The sequence below is a fragment of the Anopheles funestus genome, chromosome 2RL, assembly GCF_943734845.2.
Source record: "Anopheles funestus chromosome 2RL, idAnoFuneDA-416_04, whole genome shotgun sequence".
Classification (NCBI taxonomy): Eukaryota; Metazoa; Arthropoda; class Insecta; order Diptera; family Culicidae; genus Anopheles; species Anopheles funestus.
In genome coordinates this window covers 5,844,969-5,869,215 of record NC_064598.1, presented here as the reverse complement: position 1 = coordinate 5,869,215, position 24,247 = coordinate 5,844,969, and the positions used below count along the sequence as shown (strand labels likewise).

Here is a 24,247-nt window from a genome sequence, read left to right as displayed (position 1 = left end):
CTATCGAATGAAATATTTCATATTTCCACTAACGTCATTTCTACAGCGCAGCTGGCAACACTTGCGAAAGCTCTACCACCGCACAAGGATGCTGCGCGGCTGGAGGCAGGTGAAATCTCTTCCGCTTTTCCACACACCATCATCTCATCGACGGGAGCGGAGATTCATCCTAGCTTGGCTACCGTGTAGCTACGGGCCGCGAGAGAACGGCCAGCCAAACAAGGGAAAAACTTCGCTCCCGCGTAACCGGTCGGTAGGATCGGCTTTTCCGAGCAAACGGTAGTACGCTCGCAAAATCGCGCGTGCAAAACGCAGATCCCATTTCCAGTTCAGTCACCACGGTCGACTAAGGACGTGTGCTTTTTCTAGCCGTCGTATGTGCTTTCCCTCGTTTTTTTTCCACGGTGCGTGTGCGTGTGTATGCGTGTGAGTGTGTGTGTGCATGTGTGCGGCAAGCTGTGGCAAGTCAGCAAAGCGTTAAAGCGAGTCAGCAAAGTGCTTGTGAGTGTGTGACACGAGTGTGTACGGTACAGGCAATCCGGAAAAATCCCACCCGCTGCTTTGCTGGTCATTACGCACAGCATCATCCTTCCACTCAGTCACCTTTTCCCACCCTCCCATAAGCGGTGGCAGCTCGAACATTTTTACTCCACCTGCATTCTTGGGTGGAAACCCGAAAACCGAGTCCGTGTCCTTTGTGCTGTACGGGTGGGGGCGCGTGAAATAGAAAAATTCTATCCCCGTTGCCATAGTCGCAGACTCTCCCTGTGGTATGCCTTCTACGATTGTAGGCTCGACCCTCTTCGACCCGTGTTCACTAAACGTTGTGTAGTGCATACTTACACACATACGTGCGCAGCACCAGAGGCCAGTTTAGGGTGGTGGTTCCTTTCTTCGTAGCATCTTCGCTAACAACAGCCCTCCCACCCTTTGTGTGTGTGCGAACGTGTTTTTCGTCCTGCCCACAATTAATAAAGGAGAGCATTCCCCCCATTTGCAAACTTCTCGACCGCACGCTGTAAACGGGGAAAAGTAAAAGAATTTGAACAGTAAAAAAAAATATCCCACACCAAGGTTAATTTCCCATCGGTTGATCTCGCTTACGACGAAAGGACCACACCATACCGACTGAAGGTGTTGAACCGTAGAGGGCGTGTGAGTGTATGTGTGTGTCTGTGCGTGTGTATGCGTACGCTTCACAAAAACGTGGTGAAAGACTCGCTGCTAGTCTCGCCTGCTTTACATAACAACCGCCATCGCACGGGGAACGTCCCACCACCCACAAAACCCCCACCACCCCCCCAATTCGCTTGTTAAACGCCTACAAGGAGCTTGCAAATTTTCACTGAACTTGTCGTCTCCATTTCAAATAGAGTTGTCAAGTGCACACAGATCTACGTGCTTACGCGAGTGTGAGTGAGTGTGTGCGTGTCTGTGTGAGTGTGCTTGTACGTAGGGTACGTGTTTTGCAAAGTGTGTGCCTGGTCCTTGCATCCAAGATCATCCGGTTTGGAAAGAACTACAAGGAAAGGTGAAAGTGAGTGAGTGAGAGAGGCCGAGAGCGAGCGAGAAAAAGAGAGAGAGTGTGTGTGTATGCATGTGTGTGTGTGTGTGTGTGTGTCTGAGTGAGTGTGTAAGGTAAAGGGCACAAAGAGCGTCGGAAGACAACACCGCAACACTATCACCTACAATTTCTACTACTATTTCTACTACTACTGCTAGTACTTGTACTACTACTACTACTACCACAACTACTACTACGCACGCAACCTTCTTCCGATCCGATCGTACCAACGAGTGCAGCGTACGAAGACATTTGACAAGCGCCTTCACCATAATGATTAGTAAGTCTCAGTGGCGCGCTTGCCGTGACTTTCCATGTCTCTATGTGTGTCCTCTGTCCTCTGTCCGTCTGTCTGTCACACTGTCCCGTATCCCCTTGGCGCACTGTTTGCGCTGGTGAGCTGGTGTATGTTGTGCCTACACGCCTGGCACACGTATACTAAGCGTGCCGATATGTTGTGTTTTTTTTTTCAAACCCGTATTTTCCTCCTTTTTTTACGTTCATCACGTTTCACACTCATCACTGTATGTAAATGTCTACCTTTTCCATTTTTTCCAAATGTTATCTATTAAAACGCATTTCAGTACATTGATCGTGTGTAGGTATGTACCTCAAAGTGAAACGAGCAGTTAAAAAGACGTTAATTCATTGCATCCAATAACCCCCATGCAAAAAAAACGGGATCCCGGTCTACTCACCTTCAACCTTTTTTCCCGCTCTTCCGCCCGTCACACACCGTCAAGGAGAAAGCTTATGGTTTTAGGTACAGACATCTGGACCGAATGTGGCAAAGGGTACGATAACTCAGCGCTCGTAATGATGATGATGATGACGACCGTGATGATGATTGTACATGAACTGAAAGATCTAAAGGGACGTTACAAAGGCCATCAAATCCAGGCCGCCAACTCTCCGCCAAACGCCTGAAATGCCGCGCGGGATGGAAAAGCGTGTCGAAAGGCTTTCCACCTTCGTCAAGCAAGCGCAGGTGGAAGATGAAGAAGAGACCAACCAAAAAAAAAAACACACACACATTCCTTCCAACCTACTAAAAAAGATCTCTTTATCCCTTTTTGCGCTTTCGCGAACCATGCCGGCCCACATGCTGCTTCATAATGCATGCCGTTTCAAGCCGGTCCCGAGGTTACGCGGGTGAGCCCAAATTTAGCGCACAGTGAGATAATAGTTTCACGTGCGTTTCAGCCGACGCATGGTTAATACCCTTCTTCGGGGGACAAGGGGAGAGAACGACAGAAAGAAGGGCCGTGAGCGCAAAAGGCCAGATCCTCGGTACTTATGCTTATCTTGTGCAGTGCAGTACGTTATTCTTGTGGCGGTGGTACCGCCGTACGCGATACGCAGATCTCACGCAGAACAAAAAGCGTATAAAAGTTGCCTCTCTGCCAGGGATGTTCAACCGGCTGAGCTGTTAAAGTTCGTATTAAAACTCAAAAGACGTTGAAGACCCCACGATCTTTATCTTAAAAACAATGTTCTATCATTTTAATACGCTAATAACCCGTTGTTTTTTATCTTGGAGTGTTTTTTTTAATGTACTTATTACTTTTCGGAGTTTTGCTTATCTTCCTGCATGTCTTAAAAGGCTAAAGTTTTGTTAAACATGGTAAAATTACTGATGAAAGTGATTTCCAATTCAATAATATCCGGCAAGTTTCAAAAACTAATACACAAAAGTGGCTAACGTTACAGCCAAAATCCTTTTTGCCCAAAGACTAATTCATAGTGTTGTGACATGAAAATTGCAAATTCTCATCCAAAACTTATTGAACCACTTGCTACAAATATGCGAATACATATTTTCCTACATAGAAGAAACCAAAACTCAACGCAATTCTATAAATTCGTCTGAAAACATATCTCAAATAGCCCTACCTCCATGGCGATGGAGTCCCCTGGTCTTTATTAGATAACACTCGTCTTTAACACTGTAGCTCAACTATTCGTATGAAACACTGTTAAACCCAGTAAAAAGTCATTAATAAACAATTTTTGCCTAAGTTGGAGTTATAACTAAAGAGATGAATTAAAATTCTTTTCGAATCTAGAAACTTCTCTCCATTGAAGAGGAATCCCGTTGTCTCGGATATTCCATCGAATACACCAAAGTTCAAATTGATCAAGTTTCTACTCTCACTCTCTAGCAATGATTACAGCGTTTTTGAAACATCTTTTTCTTAACAAAGTCTCCCAACAAATCCCTTAAACAAAATGAACTCAACTTTGAAATAAAGCTCAAACAATTGTGCAAGTTTCTCATCCCTGGGATCCGACACCGAACAAACAAAAAAACGCAAAACACAACCAAGGTGCCGAAATTGAATGACGAAAGCCTACCTAATGGTCCCCATGGGGCAAGGTGTGGGATATACGGCGCGGAAAAAGTGTAATAGACTGAGACGAAAAATCTCACATCACAATCTTGTCCCACGGGACCCGAATGGCTCCGGTGCCGCCCCGTGTGTACGTGCGCCTTCCATTTGGATGGAAATGAATACATGAATATGCTACTAGCTAACCTTACGCTCGGCCGTGCTATAAGGACTAGTACTAAACGACAACGGGTAGAACGAAAGAGTGACAGTGGCCACGAAATTTAGTTGGACGGTTTGGCACCTGGTTGCAATTTGTCTACCTCCCACACATGGAAAGAGAGAAAGCAAACGCACACACCCTCGCACTTAGTATGCGGGAGCTTTCATTCAATTTACAGATCCTCTTTGACGGCGTTCTGTTCAGCCGTATCACCGGTGGGTTTTTTTTTGTGTTATCCTTACCGAGCCTGATCAAAATTCATTTCCATTCCGTTTCATCTAACCTTATCCAAAATGTTTTTTTCCCTCCACCAATCGCACCTATTCTTTACATTCCCGCCTCTGGGATGTCTTTTCCCTTTTCGGGGTGATAAAAAAGCTGCCCTAGATTGCGTCCTATCTACCTCGCTCACTAGCTCCTTATCAGTTGATGTTCACTTCATCTATCATCTGATTAGTCCGCTTCGGACGCAGATCCATTGGTCGCCCTCATGCTGTACACCAAACATGGCAACGAAGTTATTACTGAGCACTCGCCATAACGACCGCACACCGCTCTGTCCAACGCCAAGCGTTCGGGTTCCGGTTCCGTTGCCGTGCTGTGCAAAGTTTCGCACAGCCATCAGATAGCAAAACTGACACTTCCGCACGGTTACCATGGCTGCAAAGCGGGGAAAACGGGTTTTGCCGGGAGTGATAACCGGGCACACAGGAACACGAACTTGTTCATTAAACTGTTGCTCGAAGGCACATCGGCCGTGTCACGTTGTCCGAATGTTCCGCAAATGTCAACGCTTCGGAAGTGCGAGAATGGACGATGTTTTTGTGCAACAGTGTAGTGACCGAACCTTGGTTTGTGTGTGTGTGTGTGTCGACAACCGTTACGACCAGAATTTTAAACGAATATCCTCATACCACGCACCCGCCACCACGCACATTTGACGTCCGAGTCCATCTTGTGGTTAATTCATTTCCCACCCTTTCTTCACCACCCACCCCCACCCCCCGGACAGCAATAATGTTCAGTTCCGCTTGAATTAGTTATCGATTTTGGCAAACCAACAACAACCATCGACACTGCTTTACCGCACGTCCGAATCTGTAAAACCGACGGGAAAAACGAACCACCCATTAGCCTGTCATCAGCGTCTGACCGACAGGGAAATCGTGTTTATAATTTTCGCACCTTCGCCATTTTCATCGCTCCACTTCCTACCCGAGCGGAATGCTTTCCCTTCTCCCTCTATCTCTCTCTCTCAGTCCATTTCCTTCTCCTGTTATAGCCGCGGGGCACACAATCCGCGAAAAGTGCTCGAAACCCGATTTGTGGAAACTTTTCGTTTCGTCGCGCCCGGTTCCCATAATTAGCCGGAAATGAGGTTATCAAGCTCTTCTTTAAAAAAACAGAAAGGATCACCCAAACGACTCACTGCAGTAGCAATGGAGGTTCAAGTATCGATTTCTTTGCACTTTTTCGCTATGGCTTGAGGAGTTTTTTTTTGAGGAGGGAGTTCAGTACATCCCTGGCCAGCGGCGTGGCTTCTCATCAGTTTTCGTCAGCGCAAAATGCACTCCCGGTCACCGGTTCCCATGCCTTCCCCGTTTGTACATTCGCGAGAGTAATGAGCCGTGTGTGTGAATCTGAAACGAAACCAAACCGTTGCTGAGGGATGAAAAGATGGGAACGGCAAAAGTAGGAAGCGGCCATATTAAAAGGATCGAATATTACATAACCTCCAAATAGCTTCGTTTTGTGCCGTGCCCGGAAGGCGTCGTTACGATGTGTCGGTCCTTGATGTGCAGAGCTTTTATTGGTGTGCTCCTCCTTTACTTTCTCAAAACCACACACAAACACACAAACACAGGCACACATGCATATTGACATTCCGTGACCATTTGGGGCGGCCTGTTCCAGCCGATAAAGTTCATTAGTTCCGGGGAGGTAACAGCATGCAAACAGCGCTCAGAAGCTTGAATTAGCAACGGGTGTTCCGCTCGAATGGTGGTGATGGCATTTGTCCATCTATTCTTCCCGGATAGGCAGTGGCACACATACACAACACCGACACACACACATACCTTCAGTTATGTAAGCGTTGACAAATAGGGACGTGGTGCAGTGCAATATTAAAAGCTTCACCAGCGTGAAGGGTCGTGGAATTTGACGAGTGACCGGACAGTAAATCGTCCGTCCTGTTGGCCGCATCCTTGTTTTACCACGTCCTCCTGCTACGGCACAGTACGAAAGGGACGCCGGCATAAAGGATCATAATCAAAACATACACTGCACGTCCCATCGCCTCGCCTCGCGCAACAAAGCCCGGAAGGCAATATAAACGTCACCGAAAGGGAAGGACATCAATAAAAGTTGATCCCCAGTCCCAGACCCAGTCGCACGGCAGTTGCCGCGTTTGATCTCGATCTCGCGTTGACTGCAAGCCCTTGGTCAGATTTTAATGCCTTGCTCGGTCTATTTATACCACACCCCAAGGAACCATTCCATGTGGCCGGTTGGATTTATGAGCAAATCTGGAAATTGGAAGTGCCACAATCGACGTAAACGATATTTATATTTCTTCACCAGTGGGGGCTGTCGCAAAATCAAAACGCGAATGTATCTCATCCTTAAGACATACGAAAGTCAGCAAGCCTAAAACGAAAAAGAAAGAACATTCTTTTGCGGTTCATTTGTTCTTGCGTTTTTAGCGGCGGGGGGATTTCAATTGTTTCCCCCCAAAAACCCCGGAATACAGAATGCAATACGGGCGACGAAACAATCTCACCCGCCCAACCCACGAGAAGGTGTGAGATTTAATTAATTTAATCCACTTGCCGGCACATTCCATCCAGCTTTTATTCCGGTTCCGTACCGGGTGGATCTGGTGCTGGTTGTTTGAATTTGCATGACTTCGTTGTACGCCGCCAGGCACTTCAATCGATCCAACCGGGAGCAGACCGAAAAAGCGCGATGCAATACGGGAGACGGGTTCACATTCCCGTCACTCTCGTGTCGTTTCGTTGGAGTTCTTTTGCGGGAGTTAAATAATTATTCCGGCATGTTTCCATACCGCCCTTCAATGGAAATGGTCTGTTATCTCGCTGCCATAGTTCTGGCTCATGCAGCAAGTGCGGATTATATTAGTACGTGAGCATAGTCTGCAAACACCGAAGCACGGGATCCGGGGCTGTTTGCACGGAGTGTGTCTTTGATAATTCTTTAATCATACACCGCGCCCCAAACAACCGCTTTCTCTCCCGCTTTCTTACGAGCGACCCCAAAAGTGGAGCTAAGTGTCAACGCGTGCTGTATCGCTTCGGTGCAGGAATTTATGAAATATTGACACCTGTGACACATATGTGTGCGCTAGAGCTGTGTTGCAGAAAATGAGCCGAAAGATGAGACCCGGCGCTGCTATCACAGTTGTCCCTGGTCTACTAGCAAACACTATTTCTGGTTCATAGTATGTGATGATACTGCTTTTAATATCCTCACACTTCACTCATACCGGGCGGCGGCTGTCAACGGCCAGGGTGGCAAAGGGTGACGTGCTTAGTGCAACCATGTCCATCTCATTTTTTGCATGTGTGTGTGCGTGTATGTGTGTGTTTGCATCATTGTTTCGCAACGACTGCAATCGGTAGTACCGGTGATAGGATCCGGAAGAAAGCTCATTCCCCGTCCGTCGGACACGGCCAGACAAACGAGTGCCAAGTGCTTGCCATTCTTTCCTTATTTCCTTGCCACCCAATCAGCTCCGCCCGACCCGCCGTATGGTTGTATGTACCGGGGACAAAATGTACATCTGCTTTTCCTAATTGGCGCAGCAAAAAGGCTCTTGTTGTTCGTCATGCAATTTGACGAAAGCGCTGCCATCCGAACCATGCGTACTCGAGACTGGAGGTTGGTTGGTGGTGATGGCCCCTTTCGCTTCTGAAATACACACACAAATGCCGTGAGAGAGCAAAAAAAATGTAGGGAAAGAGTAAAAGCAACCGCTTGCTCACCGGCTCGATGACTGCAGCCCATAACTACTGGTGGACGATGATGCCGCTCGGATGAAGGAAAGCAAAACCTCCAAAGGACGACGCTGTCGACGACGATTACTATAGTAGCGTGTGTCTGTTGGTAGACATACCCGGCCAACGTCGGGGAAAAAGCCGAGCGCTGGTGGAAAATCCCAAACAAGAAATAATGTCCTCCCGCGCTGGTACTTCTTGTCCCCTCCTCTTGGCGTGAGTTTTCCAATTCCGACAGTCCTTGATGTTCATCGTAAGCGCTCTCTGTACAGCGTACAAAACAACGAGAAAAAAAACACAAACTCAGAACCAAACCAGCGCACCCACAGCAACAGCAAAGACCAGACTATTCAACCACTGAGCCCTGAGCCCTGAGCCGTACCGAAGCTAAAGAGCTTGAAGAAATGGCTGTCAATGGCATTTGTGTTGGCCGTTTAGTGTGTGCGCTCTTCTTTGTTTTATCTGTCGTATCGCAAACGTTCGGCAGGCATTCGGTGTCGCCTTTGCTCGTCTTTTCGTGGACCATTTCCACCTTCGCCATGCTCACACAAAACCCCTTTTTTGCTGTTGATACTAAAGCCATCATTTCGTTCAATTCTTCATCGGTTTTTCATCCCCTCGATGGTTCTCTTTCTCTTTCTATCGAGCCTATCGAGGCTGTTTGGGGGGGCTGGGGTGGGCTTTCAATCGAATTGTGTGGTGGTTTTTCTGTGGATGAAAGTCTCAGAGCAGATGATGATTCGAGCAAGGGCCAGTACGAAATGGAGGAAATGGGTTTAAGAGACAAAACCAAAGTGGAGGCACGTACCGGTTTTGTGAAGCTTCAAGACTGTGTCTCAGTGTGTGTGTGTGTTTGTGTGCGGTCGTTTGTATGTGTGCGTTCATTTTGCGAAATGTTCCCAGGGTTGACATTCCAGACAGCCCTTTTTACTCGCTGGCTCGCAGCAGCCTCTGGCATATTGCTGGGAAATGTTTTCTGACAAGTTGGAAAAAAGGTACGGAAGGAGGAAGTCGCTGGAGGAACAAAAGATAAAGAGGGGGGAAAACACCGGATGACAGATCGATCGAGCAGGGCCGTCAGATTAGTTTCAAGCCTGGATCAGAGCTGCTGGAGAGCAAAAGCTGACGAAACTCGTGCGGAACGCGCCGGAAACTTTGGCGATGAAAATTTCCATGCTAACATTTTCTGCACGGCCGTATTGGTAAAACATTAAATGTTACCGCTCCGCAGACGATGGAGCAGCAAAACTTGCAAACAAATGACATCACACCATTAGCAGAACCGGCCTACTTAGCTGTTTTTCCGAAGGGTACAATCCGGGAGTTTTTTTATAGGTCACCTCTTGAATACGACAAAGATTTTCCTTAAACCAAGACCGGGTCTTCCTCGTACCCGCGGTTATGACCTCTTCTACTATTTATAAATACACACACACACACCCTTGTTGTACACCCATTATGACTTAAGAGTACTTTTACTTACCTTCTGGCTTCGGAGAAAATTGCTGCCCGTGGTTTTTGTGGCTTCACCCAACAATAACAGGCCACCGGTTGGCCTCAGGCCACTCAACGTGCCTCCGTTACCGGGCACAACCATCCCATCAAAGCTCCGCGATGTCGAGATGTTTGTGCGAGAACAAGACGTCCTCGCTTTCAACAACCCTTATATTGATCGGAACAAGTGGACATCAAATCAAGTGGAAATGTGGCTCGTGTTTGCTTCCTACCCCTCTCACGCGAGGGACGGTTGAATATCCCGGAAAAACATGAATGTCCTCCAGCAGGAGACGGAGGATGTTGGTTATTAGTGTTAGTGTTAATATTATTGTTTGCCGTGTGCTAGAGAGCGGACAACTTCGATAAGCACATTTCCTTCTCATAACCCCCTCTACTACCCCCTCAGCACACTCTTCCTAAAATGGAAAATGATGAGGTGACGGTTCGACAAAAAGCTTCCGTAAAAAGAACTCGTGCATGAGTGTGTGTGTGTGTTTGGGGTGTATACTCAAAGTTTGTGGCTTGTTTGTGCTTTAAATGTTTGATGAAGTGTCAGTAATAGGAAAAGTTTTCTTTTCTGTCTATTCTGCTCTTCACAATCATGACGATAACGATGATAATGATGATGTTGGGTCACACTTTGGCACACAAATCTTGCCTGAGTCAGCGCCACCATGTGAAGGAAGTGTTCGAACTGCATTCAATGCCTGTAGAACAAAGTAGCACAAATATAACATTTTTTTACATTTCTAATACGATTTACTACGTTTAAAAATCAAACTGAAAGCGAAAATATTGTGTTCGGAAATGAGGCAGCGAAACCTTTACACATCATCTGTGCATTATTGACGCATTTCCAGTTTTTGTTGTTGTTGCTCTTCTGGCTCTTGTACTATCTTTAATGAGTTTGAAATACTTCTCTTCTAAGCTCAGTTTTTAATATAACTAAACATTCAACAGGTGAATTGAGAAAAAGCATAAGAACTAATGGAAAATTCCCATGATATGATCTTAGGCATCAGGGTGTAATGTACCGAGAGTCATGGATTCAAGCTCATCCACGTGGAACTTCCAACACTGACCGACGACGATCACGATCACGACTAGTGTTGGGTCAAGAGCGAAAGAGGTACCTCAATCGCTCTGCTCATCTTATTGTGCGCGCTCCCGCACATCCCATGCGAAAAAGAGGTAGCTCCGTACGGAGCGCTACACACCACAAGGAGCGCTACACATAGGAGCGATTGTGCGATGCGCTTTTGGGAAATTTTGCAAAAAATTTTAAATTGATTTATTTGAATGCGAATCGGTTGAAACAAGTTTCTCTTTACTTAAAATATGCTTTAAAGAAGAAAAGAATAAAAAATAACAAAAAAATTAAAAAACAAATTTCAACTCGAAAATTTCATAAGGCTTACCCCTTAAGTTTTTTTTGGAAATTTTGCAAAAAAATTTAAATTGATTTTTTCTAATGCCAATTGGTTCAAATAAGTTTCTTATCGCTCAAATAATGCTTTAAATAAAAAAACGAATAAAAAATCAGAAAAAAATTTTAAAAAAATTTTCAACTCGAAAGTTTCATAAGGCTTACCCCTTAAGTTTTTTTTTTGGGAAATTTAGCAAAAAAATTTAAATTGATTTTTTTTAATGCCATTTGGTTCAAATAAGTTTCTTATCACTCAAATAATGCTTTAAATAAAAAAAAGAATAAAAAATCAGAAAAAAATTTTAAAAAATTTTCAACTCGAACTTTTCCTAAGGCTATATATAGCCTTGGTTTATTTTGGGAAATATAACAAAATTTTAAAAATTGATTTATTTTGATGCGAATTGGTTGAACTAAGTTTCTTTTCACTCAAATAATGCTTTAAACACAAAAAATAATAAAAAAGCGGAAAAAAGTTTTAAAAAAAATTTCAACTCGAAAATTTCTTAAGGCTTACCCCTTGCCATTTTTTGAGAAATTTTGCAAAAAAAAATAAATTGATTTATTTTAATGCGAATTTGTTGAAATAAGTTTCTTTTCACTCAAATAATGTTTTAAATAAAAAAAAGAATAAAAAATTAAGGAAAATAAAAAAATTCTAAAAATTTGTAAATTTCGTAACGCTCATTTTTGCACCAAGTTTTGGCTATAACTCGGTCGGTATCTAACGGATCGCCAATCTTTAACCTGTGGTCAATAGATGGCATCAATGGCTACATTTTCTTCTTGGACGGCCATGCTCTCAGATGTCTGTGCCAGAAGTTATTCGAGGAACCAAGTTCCATACCCTGTTTGAAAAAATGTAAAATTTTCCTCATTTTTGCACCAAGTTTTGCCTATAACTCGGTCGGTATCCAACGGATCTCCAATCTTTAACCTGTGGTCGATAGATGGCACCAATGGCTACATTTTCTTCTTGGACGGCCATGCCCTCAGATGTCTGTGCCAGAAGTTATTCCAGGAACCAAGTTCCTTACCCTGTTTGAGAAAATGTAAAATTTTCCTAATTTTTCAGCAATTTAGCAAAATTTATAAATATGATATATTTTAATGCGAATTTGTTGCAATAAATTTCTTTTCACTCAAATAATGCTTTAAACACAAAAAATAATAAAAAATCGGAAAAAAATTAAAAAAAAAATTTCATCTCGAAAATTTCATAAGGCTTACCCCTTGCCATTTTTCTGGGAAATTTAGCAAAATTTAAAAATTGTTTTATTTTAATGCGAATCGATTGAAATGAGTTTCTTTTCACTCAAATAGTGTTTTAAATAAAAAAAAGAATGAAAAACAAAAAATTAATAAAAAATTAAAAAAAATTGAAAATTTCCTAAGGCTATAGCTACTTATTTTCTTATTATGTGCGGGAGCGCGCATAATAAGATGAGCGGAGCGATTGAAATACCTCTTTCGCTCTTGACCCAACACTAATCACGACATATCATGTAGTCAAGAACAAGAAAAATATCTTTTCGATAGTCAACGTGAGCGAAGACAGTAAACAATTGTAGAGATACATTAAATTTAGAATTAATTGTACCAATGGCAAATTGTTTTTTACCTAATATGATCCAATTTTTTTAAGCATTTGGTTAACAGTAGTCCTAGCAAATTTGAGTAGCTAATGGAAAACAAGGCAAATTTCATCAATATTATCACAGTGATTTAGCTTACGTTTGAACCATAAAAGACATTACTTAAATTCTTAATGTCTTACGTTAGTTGTGACGCACTGGGTGTGTAGCTTCGAAAGGAGTTTTGAATTTAGGACAACTTCACAGAGGCATAATGCTGCGATAGATTAAATAGCGATTTTCTATTTCCCCTCTAGGCTATGATAAAATAACTGTGTGACAATTAATAGAAGATGTAAGCTCATTGGCAGCTAGTAGAGCTGCTCTAGCTATAGAACAACTTTCGGTTTGCTCTGATACTAGACAGAGAATCAATACATTTAGAATTACTTTGTCACGAACAAATAACTCACAATCATGCTCGTAGTGCGTAGTGCTTTCCTCTTCTCGCGCTGTTGTCTATTCACGGCCCTTTCCCTTCCCGTGTCCGGTGTTTGCATGCAACCAGTAACAACTGTTCTGTTCCCCGTTCCCTTCCAGGCATCTGGTACAACAATGAGTCTAACCTAGATTGGGTCCGCAAAGCTAACCGATAGTATAGAACCTACCCTAATAAAGGGTTCGGAAGAAAACTACGCTATCCGAGGAAAGTTAGCAAACAGCCGCCACATTGCCCACAACAACCGCAACCAACATCCTCCAAACCCTCACCGCAACAACAGCATCAGCAGCAGCAGCAGCCGCTTCACCAAGCAGACGCACCGCATTCCAGCACCTCGCAGTCCTCACGCCGGCCACATCAGCCACCGTCGTCGTCGTCATCGTCGTCGGTTCCCACCTCCTTCACGTCAGGCGAGCCACGGGCCGCAGGTCGACGCAACTCGAAGCAACTGCAACGCGACGAGCTGGCAGCCAAGATGGGCAAGCACGACATGAAGCGCGGCATTTCCCAGCGATCCTCGGATGCCGGTGGTGAGTTGTCTATCGCTGCGTTTCCGTGTGTCAACCGGCGGAAAGCTTTTTCGTATAATTTCGTATCGATTCGCGTATATGTTGTGTGTGTGTGTGTGTGTATGTGGTTTCGATTTTCTTCGCTTTGTTTCATACGGGATGCAACCAACGTTCCCAATATGGCCGATGTATTTGCGTTTTTTTTTCATATGTTTCTTTTTTCTTTCTCGTCTTCGGTTTCCCGGTTCGGTTGATTCTGTTTGCCCTTTGGTAAACATGCTACCTCACTTCTACGCACCTATAAACACACACACACATACACGCACACATCCACACGGAACACACGGTTAGGTTACTACTCTCACGATTGCGCTTCTGGAGCAACGATACAACGAAGACAGCTTCCATATAGGGATCTTGTGCGCCAAAAATGGTTGCGACTGCTTTCTGTTGCCACCTGCTACACCGGTGGTTTGTTGCTACTGGTCACCATCGGAGCAATCGGAGCCTGTGGGGCTGATAGTGGCGTACGTCCCGGAGAAGACGAATGTCTGGCATGTTTCCTGATCGTGGAGGAGCATGAGCAGCCGTTCGAGCTAACGGTAGAAGCGAGTAGCGAACGTGGCCTTTCCGTTCACGGACCGACGGAACTGTCTGTGATGGTGCAGCTAATGTTTCCCCCAAATGCGACCTGCCTATGGACCCATGCTGGAGGACTGGCAAGCGATCTGTACGCACTGTACGATGAACAGCTTGAAGGGCGCTGTATGCGCACCGGCACAACTCACCATGAAGCGGACGCGATCGAGCAAACGTTTTACTGCTTCGATCCGAACGTCCTGCTGGAACTGTGCAAGCTACGCAAGGAAACGGAATTACGCCGCCTGGAACGGTTGTCTACCCAGCGCACCAAGCGTGACTTCCATCCTACCGGTTGTAGCCTGAACAATCTACTATCCACCAACCGGAAGGTGTACGAGTTCGGTTTAGAGCACGAAGGTTTAAAACCAACATCACAGATCGTGCTCAGCACCATCTTTCTGGTGACAGATGTCCTTTCGGAGTTCTACAATCGTCGTATCGCGGCAAACGCGAACGGACTCTTCTTCGCCTCCGGACGTCCCGGTAGTTCGGGATCCGAATCGGGATCTGCCAAAAGCAATCCACCGATCGAGGTGATACTGCTGCAAACTATCAAACATCAGATTTTGCACAAACTTGGCCTCCGGGAGCGTCCCCGGCTGACGAAACACTTCAACAACGAACTTGTCTTCGAAGCATTCGATCGCATCTACGGCAATAAGATCAACATCGGTAACACGTACGCCGAGGAGCATTACTATCGGCGATATCTCACCGCAAATCTATCGTCCGATCTGTCCGGGGACTTTGTGGATGCGTTCTTCCGCGGTCCGGATACGGCCACCGATCGTGCCAACCTGCAGCAGCCCCAACAATCGGCCACCAGCCAGAATGCAAAGCAGCGCACCAAAAGCAAACCGGCCGGTTCCGAGCACGGTGGAGGAGGAAGCACCGGCGACAGACACAATGTCTTTGCAGGCACTAAAATATTAACCTACGCCGAAAAAGGTTCGCTATGGCCTATAGCCTGACAGTGCAGCCACGACAAAATACCAAAACTCGTGACTATCTCTTCCATAAAGTGATATGTGGGTCGTTGTGCCACTGTTGGTTACAATGTGACACCGAAAAAATGCCATTTACATACGACCTGCACAGTGTTCGGTCGTTACCCTTAACATGCTCACGAACATGCGTAATGAAACTTAATTATTCATTCAGGCAAGAGGATGAAGGGTTTCCAGGGGCGGGCGGCTTCTCTTCTTCCAGCATTTTCTATTTCTTCACAGCACACAAACACTCGGACACACTCGAAGTCACACACTATCCGATCCACCAACAAGACACACCACTCCACCCACCACTTTCTCACAGTCTTTCTATTAATCCAACTGTGCGAACAAATTGACAATAACGAAAGTTAAACAACCACACTGTAAGTTGCCCTGTAGCCCTTATCGTTTAGTAGTCAATTGTACTTTCATTTTCTGTCAACTTTGTGTCTCCATGCAGATTGACCCATTTAGATAGCTCTCTTAGTAGCTTGCTGGCGCTGTTTGACAGATGCATCCTGACACATGTAACAAACTTTACTGATCAACTTTGTACTTATCTTTCCAGAATCTCCCAAGCATTATGGTGAGTACACAGAGTCGACTAAGGAGTGTTTGTTTAGTGACGAAGTGATAGACGAGTAGAAAAAAAGTAACCTTAAATATTTGTAGCTTTATAGAGTAGCGTGTAACGTAGGAAGGGTATAAACCCCCGTAGCATTGAGGTAGTTGTACGTGTATAGTATTCCAATTGATAGCGTAAATATTCATTGATCATTCGTAGCTTCAACAAATTTAGTTGGCAAATTTACACAAAGCGTCCGACGAATAGTGCAAGATGTGAAGGATGAAGGTTCGCCGAGTAAGTATCGATCGGTTAACGGAGACTGTCACAGTACGAAGCATCTACTAATCGGGCTTCTTATAATATCATCTTACCAAACCTATCCAGGTGGTATGAGCCGTGAAGAACTGCTCGAGACGAACGAACGGCTTCGGGCGGTCCGTATTCGATTGGAAGAATCGTACGATACTGCTAAGAAGGCACTGGTCAACCTGATGAACAAATATGGCGACTCCAAGAGTCAGCGTAATATCTTCAATCGTTACCCGATGCTGAAGCTCATGATTAAGGTAAGTCTCGTCTAGGAGTGATTGTGCTAGAACAGTGACACCAATTTGCTTGAACCTCGGTAGGATGTGATCCGGTTGGAAACGCAGTACTGGACCCTGGTCGAGATCCCAAAGCAGGAGAAGCTAGAAACTGTTCCGGCCTTCGTACTGCGTGCCTGTAGCATTATGGAGAAATCCCAAAAGTCGGGCGATGGAGTGAAGACGTCCGCCAAGCTGGCAGAGGAAGCGGTCGAACGGCGTGAACGAATGGAGCGACTCGAAAGTAAGGATCAAGGTGTATAAACATACCGGTGAGCGTAATAAATATCTCCACTCCAATACCCTTACAGCGATGACCACGGCACAGATCGAGCAGGAAAACACGCAGATGATAAACGATTTGTATCGTCTGTTGAAAAAGTACACCGGTCTAAGGAACTTGATTCGAGAGCTGAAGGCAAGTCGGCTGTATGGACATCACCTAGCTGAGCTATAATTAATCTCTACCTCTTTATGATTACAGTCCGAGTATGGTAACTCTAAAATCTACCCAATCTTCCCCCGGTACACGATGCTGAAGGATATGATCAAGGATATTATGCACGATCCGGACTATATGGAGGTTTGCCATGAAGTGGACAACTGAAATCACCAGAAATAAAACCCGCTCGTCATCGAATCGAATGTCTAACCGTAGACTCTCATTACGATGAAGGGCGTGTTTTATGGGCTGCGCGGCGGATACTTCGCTGCGCGTTTTATTTCTTTTTCGTCACTCTCGGAGAACCTATATCGGAAACGGACGGTGTGGAAAATCGGTACTTCCGCTACCCAATATCAGGCTGTACAAAGAGAAGGAAACCCTGCGCCATATCTTCGACACTGCAATACACTCTCCATATCATTAGTTCGCTTGGTAGATCTGTGGACAACGATCCGCCCGGTACACAACATCATCACATGGGTGCTGGCTATACACTGATCTAGTTTTACACTTATTGGCGCTTTTTGGGAACAGGTGATATACGTTCGCTACACGCTTTTGGAACGAAATCGTTCGTTCAAAATGTGCATCAACAATCAACAGGGCCTTAGGGAGGGGAACAAAGACACACCCGCGATGGTGTCACTCGGAAGTATCTCGAATAGTAAGCGCTAATCCCCTCCTGTAGGATGTCCTTTCCGTTTACTTGGGTTTTCCCGTCGCCATGTTTCGAACAACTTCCAGTAATGGCTGACATTAGATGAGGGTTTTGCTAGTTTGGTTTGTTGATTACCGTCCCGTTCGCAACCGCTTATTGTATGAGGATTTGCATCTTTGGGCAATGTTCTGAGCACATAGGCTTGTTTTCATTGTTTATGGACGCAGATGCTTAAATCAATCGAAAGTAGCTCCATGCACGTTCGTAATAGCGGATGGGTGTTTTTTTTTGCCTCCCGACAATTCCAAACATCCCCACTAGTACTAGTGGGGACCATTTCTCCAAGGCATAGTAGTAGAAGGATAAGTAAGAAAAAAAGGAAGAACGGATACTTACAAACGTTATTGAAACAAAACAAAAAGAACAAACATTGATGAAATGACCCACCTATCTCTACACGAACAATGTATTCAATACAACAAAAAAAACAAAACAAAAAGGGATGATAAAAGAACACAACTATTTTTGCACAGATAGTATTTACATATTCAATCGATTTTCTTTGTTATTCCTTTGAATCATAATTAGGTACACACACACACACACACACAAAAACACACATATAAATTCACTAAAATACGCATTCAATCATCCAACGTAGACGAAGCAAAACTCAAGACACTTACACGTAGGACACACCGAACACGTGGAACCAAATTTGTGGCACAACTGCAAAAGCAAAACAAAAACGAACAAATTAGTTGGAAAAAAGCAAGGCAAACCAAAAGGAACACTACATTAGGCAACACTAAAATCTAAACATTAACTAAAGCAAAAGACCAATTCAATAATACAAAACTCATCACTATACAACGTTAGCGACAAAGTAGTAGGGCGAAGATGAAATAGAGTCAAACGTAAAGTAAAAACAAAACAAAACGTTGCCGATACCTTCGGCATCAATTTCAATGTTGAAGTACACAGTTTAAAGCAGCCAGAACATAGCAGCAGAAGAATCTAAAGAAGAAGAACAGAAAAACTAGGGAAACAACTACCATAATCAATTTAACAGATGAAACACTAGAAAACATTTGCAAAAAAAAAAAACATTCAAGACAGTAGGGGAAAAGCACCTCCGGGGGAAAAGTTGCTTTCAGTTTTCCCAGCCGTGGTTTTTGTGTAAGTGTTTCAAGCTCTTTTTCTTGGTCCCATCAAATGGATGCTGGTGGTTGGCCTACTTAGAAGATGGATAACAAATTTGATACAAAATGACTAAAGTAACCAAAAAAAAAACTTTAACAAAAGTACACGTGATCAGGCGATCGTGCGAAGTAGGCAGTAGAAGAGTTGTAACAAAATACATACAGACAAAAAACAATTGAATAACTCAAAACATCACACATACACACTCATCGAAGAAAAATAGAACAGAGACACACTAGACCCGTACTGGAGCTTCTCGCCTTTTTACACACGATTGGTGCGAAAGGAAAATTTGCAAACGTAGTGCAGAAATGCGAAAATTAAAATACAGCGGACAAAATAAAAGAAAACGGTAGTGATGATTAGAAATTGTGGTAATGTGGGACAAACACGGAACAACAGAAAACAAAACTAGCACAACCAAAAACCAACAAAACAAACAGAAAGGATAATAGTAAACACTGAAGTAAGAATATATTCAATATTAGCTGTGTTGTTCGGTGGCGACCATAGTGTGCAGTTGTGGCGACGAACCCGACCAGCCCAACAACAGACAAATATTCGTGGATAACAATAACGTAGATAGAAATCAATAATAGTGATGTAAACGTGGTATGGCAGCAAACAGAAAAAAAGACAACACATAACACGTTAAACCTCTTGAAAAGGGGAAGCAGAACCGGTAGAAGCTAATGGTAGACGAACCCGCAAAGGTATAGCACAAAACCAGGCGTTAAGAACATCCCACACTACATTGATCCTCGTCTCCTATGTGAAGCTAATCATCGGCATGAATCTAACAACGGCTCAGCGAAAAGCAACCAACAAGAACTAAGGATGCATGTAGTTACGGAACCAGGGCACGCAAAAGGAATCGTGCTAATGTCATTTGTCCTCCGCTATGTGTTTGTGTGTGTGTTTGTTCTAATTATTTACTCACATGGATGAGGAAAGTTTTTTTTTGCTTAGTTTATCTTTACGAAATGAAAATGTATGTAAACTTTGCATGATTAATTTTCAGTTAGTTAATGAAACCGTAATTTTGGTATTATAAATGACCAAGTTTGCTTAACTTTTTATTACGGATACTGAAACATTCATCCATCATTCACTTAGTATACAGAGTTGAAATGAACTCCTCAATCAAGGAATTTATTATTGATGCATTTTCATAATCTTTCAGTGACTCACTGCTAACACCAATGCACTTTTCACACGGTAGTGTAACTTGAACTGCTCCCTAGTGACGCAAAATATCTTGGCCGACCAATTTGTAGGTTATGAATCGGCACGACACTCGTACGGTATCGTACACAAGCACCTGCAATTTATGCAACTAAGCAGTCGAGGTCAAATGAAACCGTAAGTAAACCGGTGCAAAAGCATAAAATAAGGACGCACACACCTACACATAGCTGCGCAAAATAGACATATCTTTCCCATGTTAGTAGTCGTTTAAACTTGCTTTCGCATTACGTTTGCGTCACTTCCAGGTAGCGTCCAAGCGTCCTCAGCATGACAGTAAAACGGACGCGTTAGGTCACAGTTTCCGATTCCGCTAGACTAGGAATGCAAGCTAGTAAATGAAGAAAAAAAATACTAATTTACTTGCGGCCAATATAATCGCTGAGTTTGAGCGTTGAACCGGGCTCCCAACCAACAACAACACAAAAACAAACACACTCACGCAAGCACGCATTTAAACGATAATCCAATCCTTAATCACTAATCCCCCCTAAGGCTCGCTTCACTTAGGTTTTCTCCGGGCAGGAAACTAGAGCATTTAGAGTGTTGCATTCAGAACTTGTACATACGCAGCAATTGTTGTATAGTTGTGCTTAAGTTTGGCTTAGTGTGAAAGATGCAAAGAAAATTATGAAACAAGATATGAACCCAAAGCGACAAAAAGCAAAGCAAAGTGAAACCAAACAAACAAAACAAATAAACAAAAACAAACAAACAGACAAGCAAAAAGAGAAGAAAAGAAAAGAAAAGTATTCACAAAAAACCGACACACTTGGGAAGAAAACAACCAATATTATATTATACACGCGCGAGCGCTAGTGCATCAGCTGGGAAGCAGTAAGTAAAGCAAGAGAGTTGAAAATTAAAAGCAGATAAGATGGAAAATGATAAACGTTTCTAGCAACACTGCAAAGCAAGGCTATTAAAAAACAAACAAAACAAAAATCAACACGAGCGGAAGAAAAAAAAACCGTGCTTCATATTATAACATTGTCGTAGCAATTGTCAAACCGCCGAAGAGCTGGATGGGCATATTTATATATATACACATACAATATACATATATATACATATTATTAGTTCATATTGATTATTATATTGGTACGGCATTACGCAGAAACGCAAGATGCAACCGAAAACGTGACGAAACAACAAAGTACATCCGTTTTAGTTGGTATTAAGTTACATTTTCTTGCCATTGAAGGATATTTTTGTTGTTGTATGTGTGTCACTCTTGGGTTGCGAAAATCTCCTTCCTGTGAAGCAGAAGAAGAAAAACCAAAAGAAAAACGGGAATGATGTGCGAGTGTCTGGAGCACCCTCCCACCGTTCGGCAACGGACTACCCCCATATCATGCTCATACCCACCGAAACAAATTGTGTGCTCTAGGGTGTGCGGTTCGTCGTCCTAAGGACGGTGGAAAATGCGACCAGCAGTTAGAAGCTTGATAACAGAGCGCTTGGTTGGAGCTTGGTTTGTTTGTTCGAACTTTCACCATAGCTCGGAAACATATTACACTGCAAGCACCTTCGTCGAAAACATCTTTTCAAAACGATTAAGCGTCCGTGATTGATTAACACACCCGCGATGAGACATTGCAAAACAGCTTCACATTTGTTTGTTCGCAACCATTTAGTATTACTCCTTTTGGTTTTTTTTTCTTTTGCACTTGCTCTCTTTCTGAAAGTTAAAGAAAAATATAGAAATGTGATAAATTTGCCACGAGAATACATACTTACACAAAATACTTATAGGCACAACAAAATTCATCACTAACTACACTAAAACGATCAATAAGTAACAAACCGCAGAAAGGAAAAGAGAAAAAAAGAACAACATAACTAAACCAAGTGTACATCTGCTAACCGCGAAATCTACTTTACGCGTATCGATCTTGTCGTTGATGTATGGTTTACAAACTTGAATGGTAAGAAAGGAAACCTATAACATTCACACTTTAAACGAGGAAGCGAATGAGAATAGTAAAAACACGGATGAAAACACTTGAAAATGCACCGGACAAAGTAAGGAACGCCATAATTCACTTGACACGATGATACTGCTCTCGCAACCGGAAGGAAGTAGTTCAAAAGTGGAACAAATTCTTAGAAATTCTTGGGAATTTTTTTGTATAAAATAACAAAACAAAAGTGAAGTGCGTTGCATTGCTTCCAGCTTTACGTTTGGTTGTCGTGGCACGTACACCTTATACGTTATGTTTTGTAGTATTTTTTAATATTTTGGTTTTTTGAATATGTTGTCATTGAAATAGAAAAAAAGACGAGAGAGAAATAGACAAGGATTTTATATAATTTTTTTGTTACTTTTCTCTAATGATCTTATCCACACATGTAAATCATGCACATCAGATAATATAAACCGTTGTTTTCTGTTTCCAACGTGAATTTCCAATATTCCGTTCCTTTGCAAACGTGTTAGACTACAATTCCATTCAAGCGCTTTCGATTCGAGTTTGCTGGGGTTATTCTTTTAGTGAAACATACTCCATCGCACTGTCCAGAACGATCTACCCGTTCGTGACCCACCCATCTATCTATCTTTCCCACCTGCAACAACAAAAAAAAACACGATTCGCTCAAAAACAAAACAAAAAACTAATGGAAGAAGGGAAAAAACAATCTCAGACTGCTCAGTACAATCATACAAAAACATGAACAGCTTGCAAGCGTAACATTTTCAGCAAGGGAAACCCTTTACCAATACACATACATACATACATACACCCGTACGATCAGCTAAAGGGAAGAAAAAAATAACGTGAAAATAGTACTGGAAATTTTGAAAAGAAAATTTGTTCTCTGCTCCTTTTGGGAATCAATCAAAAAGGTTCCGAGAAAAAGTGCGCCAAACATAATGTGAAAAAAGAACTACCTTCAAACAAGAAAACAAATTGAGAAAAACCACAACCGAACCACAATTGGAAAGAGAGACAGACAGAGAGAGAGAGAAAGAGAATTACAAGAAAGAGAAACAGAAACAGTGTAACACGGTTTTACCAAAATGCCGCCCATCAAATTCCTATCATCATCTAATAATAATAATAATAATTATGATATTAATAATACTCTTCTATCCCAGCCATGCCGAAGAAGAAAAATGAAAAAGAAGAAGAAGAAAAGCAAACAAAACAGTAAGATAAACTAGAGAAAAGAAGCAACAGAGGAAAGGAAAGTGTGCAACATACCACGGGAGAGCAAAACCCATAAGCATAGCGGAATGGAAGGCAAACAGAATGGAACAGACAAGATAAGATGGAAAGATTCTCGTACATCTCGTGTAATTTTCAATCGGTACTTAATATCGGAATCGTGCTGCGATATGTGTTTTTGGTTGTATTTTTAAAAAACGTTTCCTTTCTTCTAAACACACAATCTCACGCAATACAGACACGCAACAAAAAAACACATACACACACGTACATCGTCTTTGTAATGATGCGTATTTACAATATTTAGCTGAATAAACATGTTTGCTTGGTTGAAGCTTTCGGTGGTGTGTTTGTGTGTGTGTGTGTATCCTTGTTTTGTTGTTCTATTGTGTCGGATGACTTTCGGGCGATTCACACTTCCGCTCTATCAGGGTACCGTATTCCGGATGTCCGGGTTGTGTGAATTATGGCGGTGTTATAAACGTGGCCATTAAAAGACAGTGTCAGGTAAGACGCCGAAGGTCACAGGTAGTATAGGAGTGTACAAAACGCAACGGTGCAGGGGTTTTTTCGCCCTGGAACGTTGTGTCATCCGCAGCAGGTCTACGGGGGTCCGGTACCTTGCATCCCTGAAGACAGTGAGACAGTGTCATCGCACACAGTGAAACCCAACACCTGACAGGTCACCGCGTGTAGTTTGTGAGCAAGCAAGACTAATCTTCCTATTCACATAAAATGGTGAGTTTGCATCCCTTGCCTCAATTGCCTCAACCTCCCAACGAGCAACGAAGGTTAAACGGCTCAGCAACATTATCATCCGAAGGCGGTAATGGTCTTTTCGCTACCTTGTCGCCTTTTTTTCCTATCAAGGGTACTGCAGCTTATTTACATTTCCAAAAACCAAACTACGGGATTTTACGATGCGATGGCTTGGTGTCTTCGGCTTAAGTTAAAGGCAAAATCCTTATCAGCATCCCTTTCCCCGCGATGGGGTTCACAGTTTGGGTTAAGTTCCGTGTTCAAAATATAATTGGTAAACCAAAAAATAAAAAGGAGGCAGCTCGACACAACGATCAACAGCCACAGCCCAGTAATCGGG

The 24,247-nt window shown here is 43.3% G+C and overlaps 1 protein-coding gene across 12 annotated transcripts; it reads left to right on the top strand.

Moving 5' to 3' along the window:
* Positions 1–82: 82 nt before the first annotated feature.
* LOC125774859 (uncharacterized) lies at positions 83–23,482 on the top strand. 12 transcript variants are annotated; one of them, XM_049445209.1, is made up of 9 exons: positions 108–501; positions 1,374–1,844; positions 13,231–13,662; positions 15,844–15,861; positions 16,060–16,137; positions 16,228–16,409; positions 16,473–16,671; positions 16,739–16,845; positions 16,912–23,482. In XM_049445209.1, the coding sequence occupies exons 3-9, from the start codon at positions 13,608–13,610 to the stop codon at positions 17,032–17,034; spliced, it is 762 nt and encodes a 253-aa protein (XP_049301166.1). In that variant the 5' UTR covers positions 108–501; positions 1,374–1,844; positions 13,231–13,607; the 3' UTR covers positions 17,035–23,482. The 12 variants fall into 12 exon arrangements, 3 of the variants coding, with proteins under 3 accessions (XP_049301165.1, XP_049301167.1, XP_049301166.1); XM_049445210.1 differs by lacking the exon at positions 13,231–13,662 and having other exon boundaries at positions 104–501; XR_007421133.1 differs by lacking the exons at positions 16,473–16,671; positions 16,739–16,845; positions 16,912–23,482 and adding an exon at positions 13,993–15,658 and having other exon boundaries at positions 93–527; positions 16,228–16,243.
* The last annotated feature ends 765 nt before the right edge of the window (positions 23,483–24,247 follow it).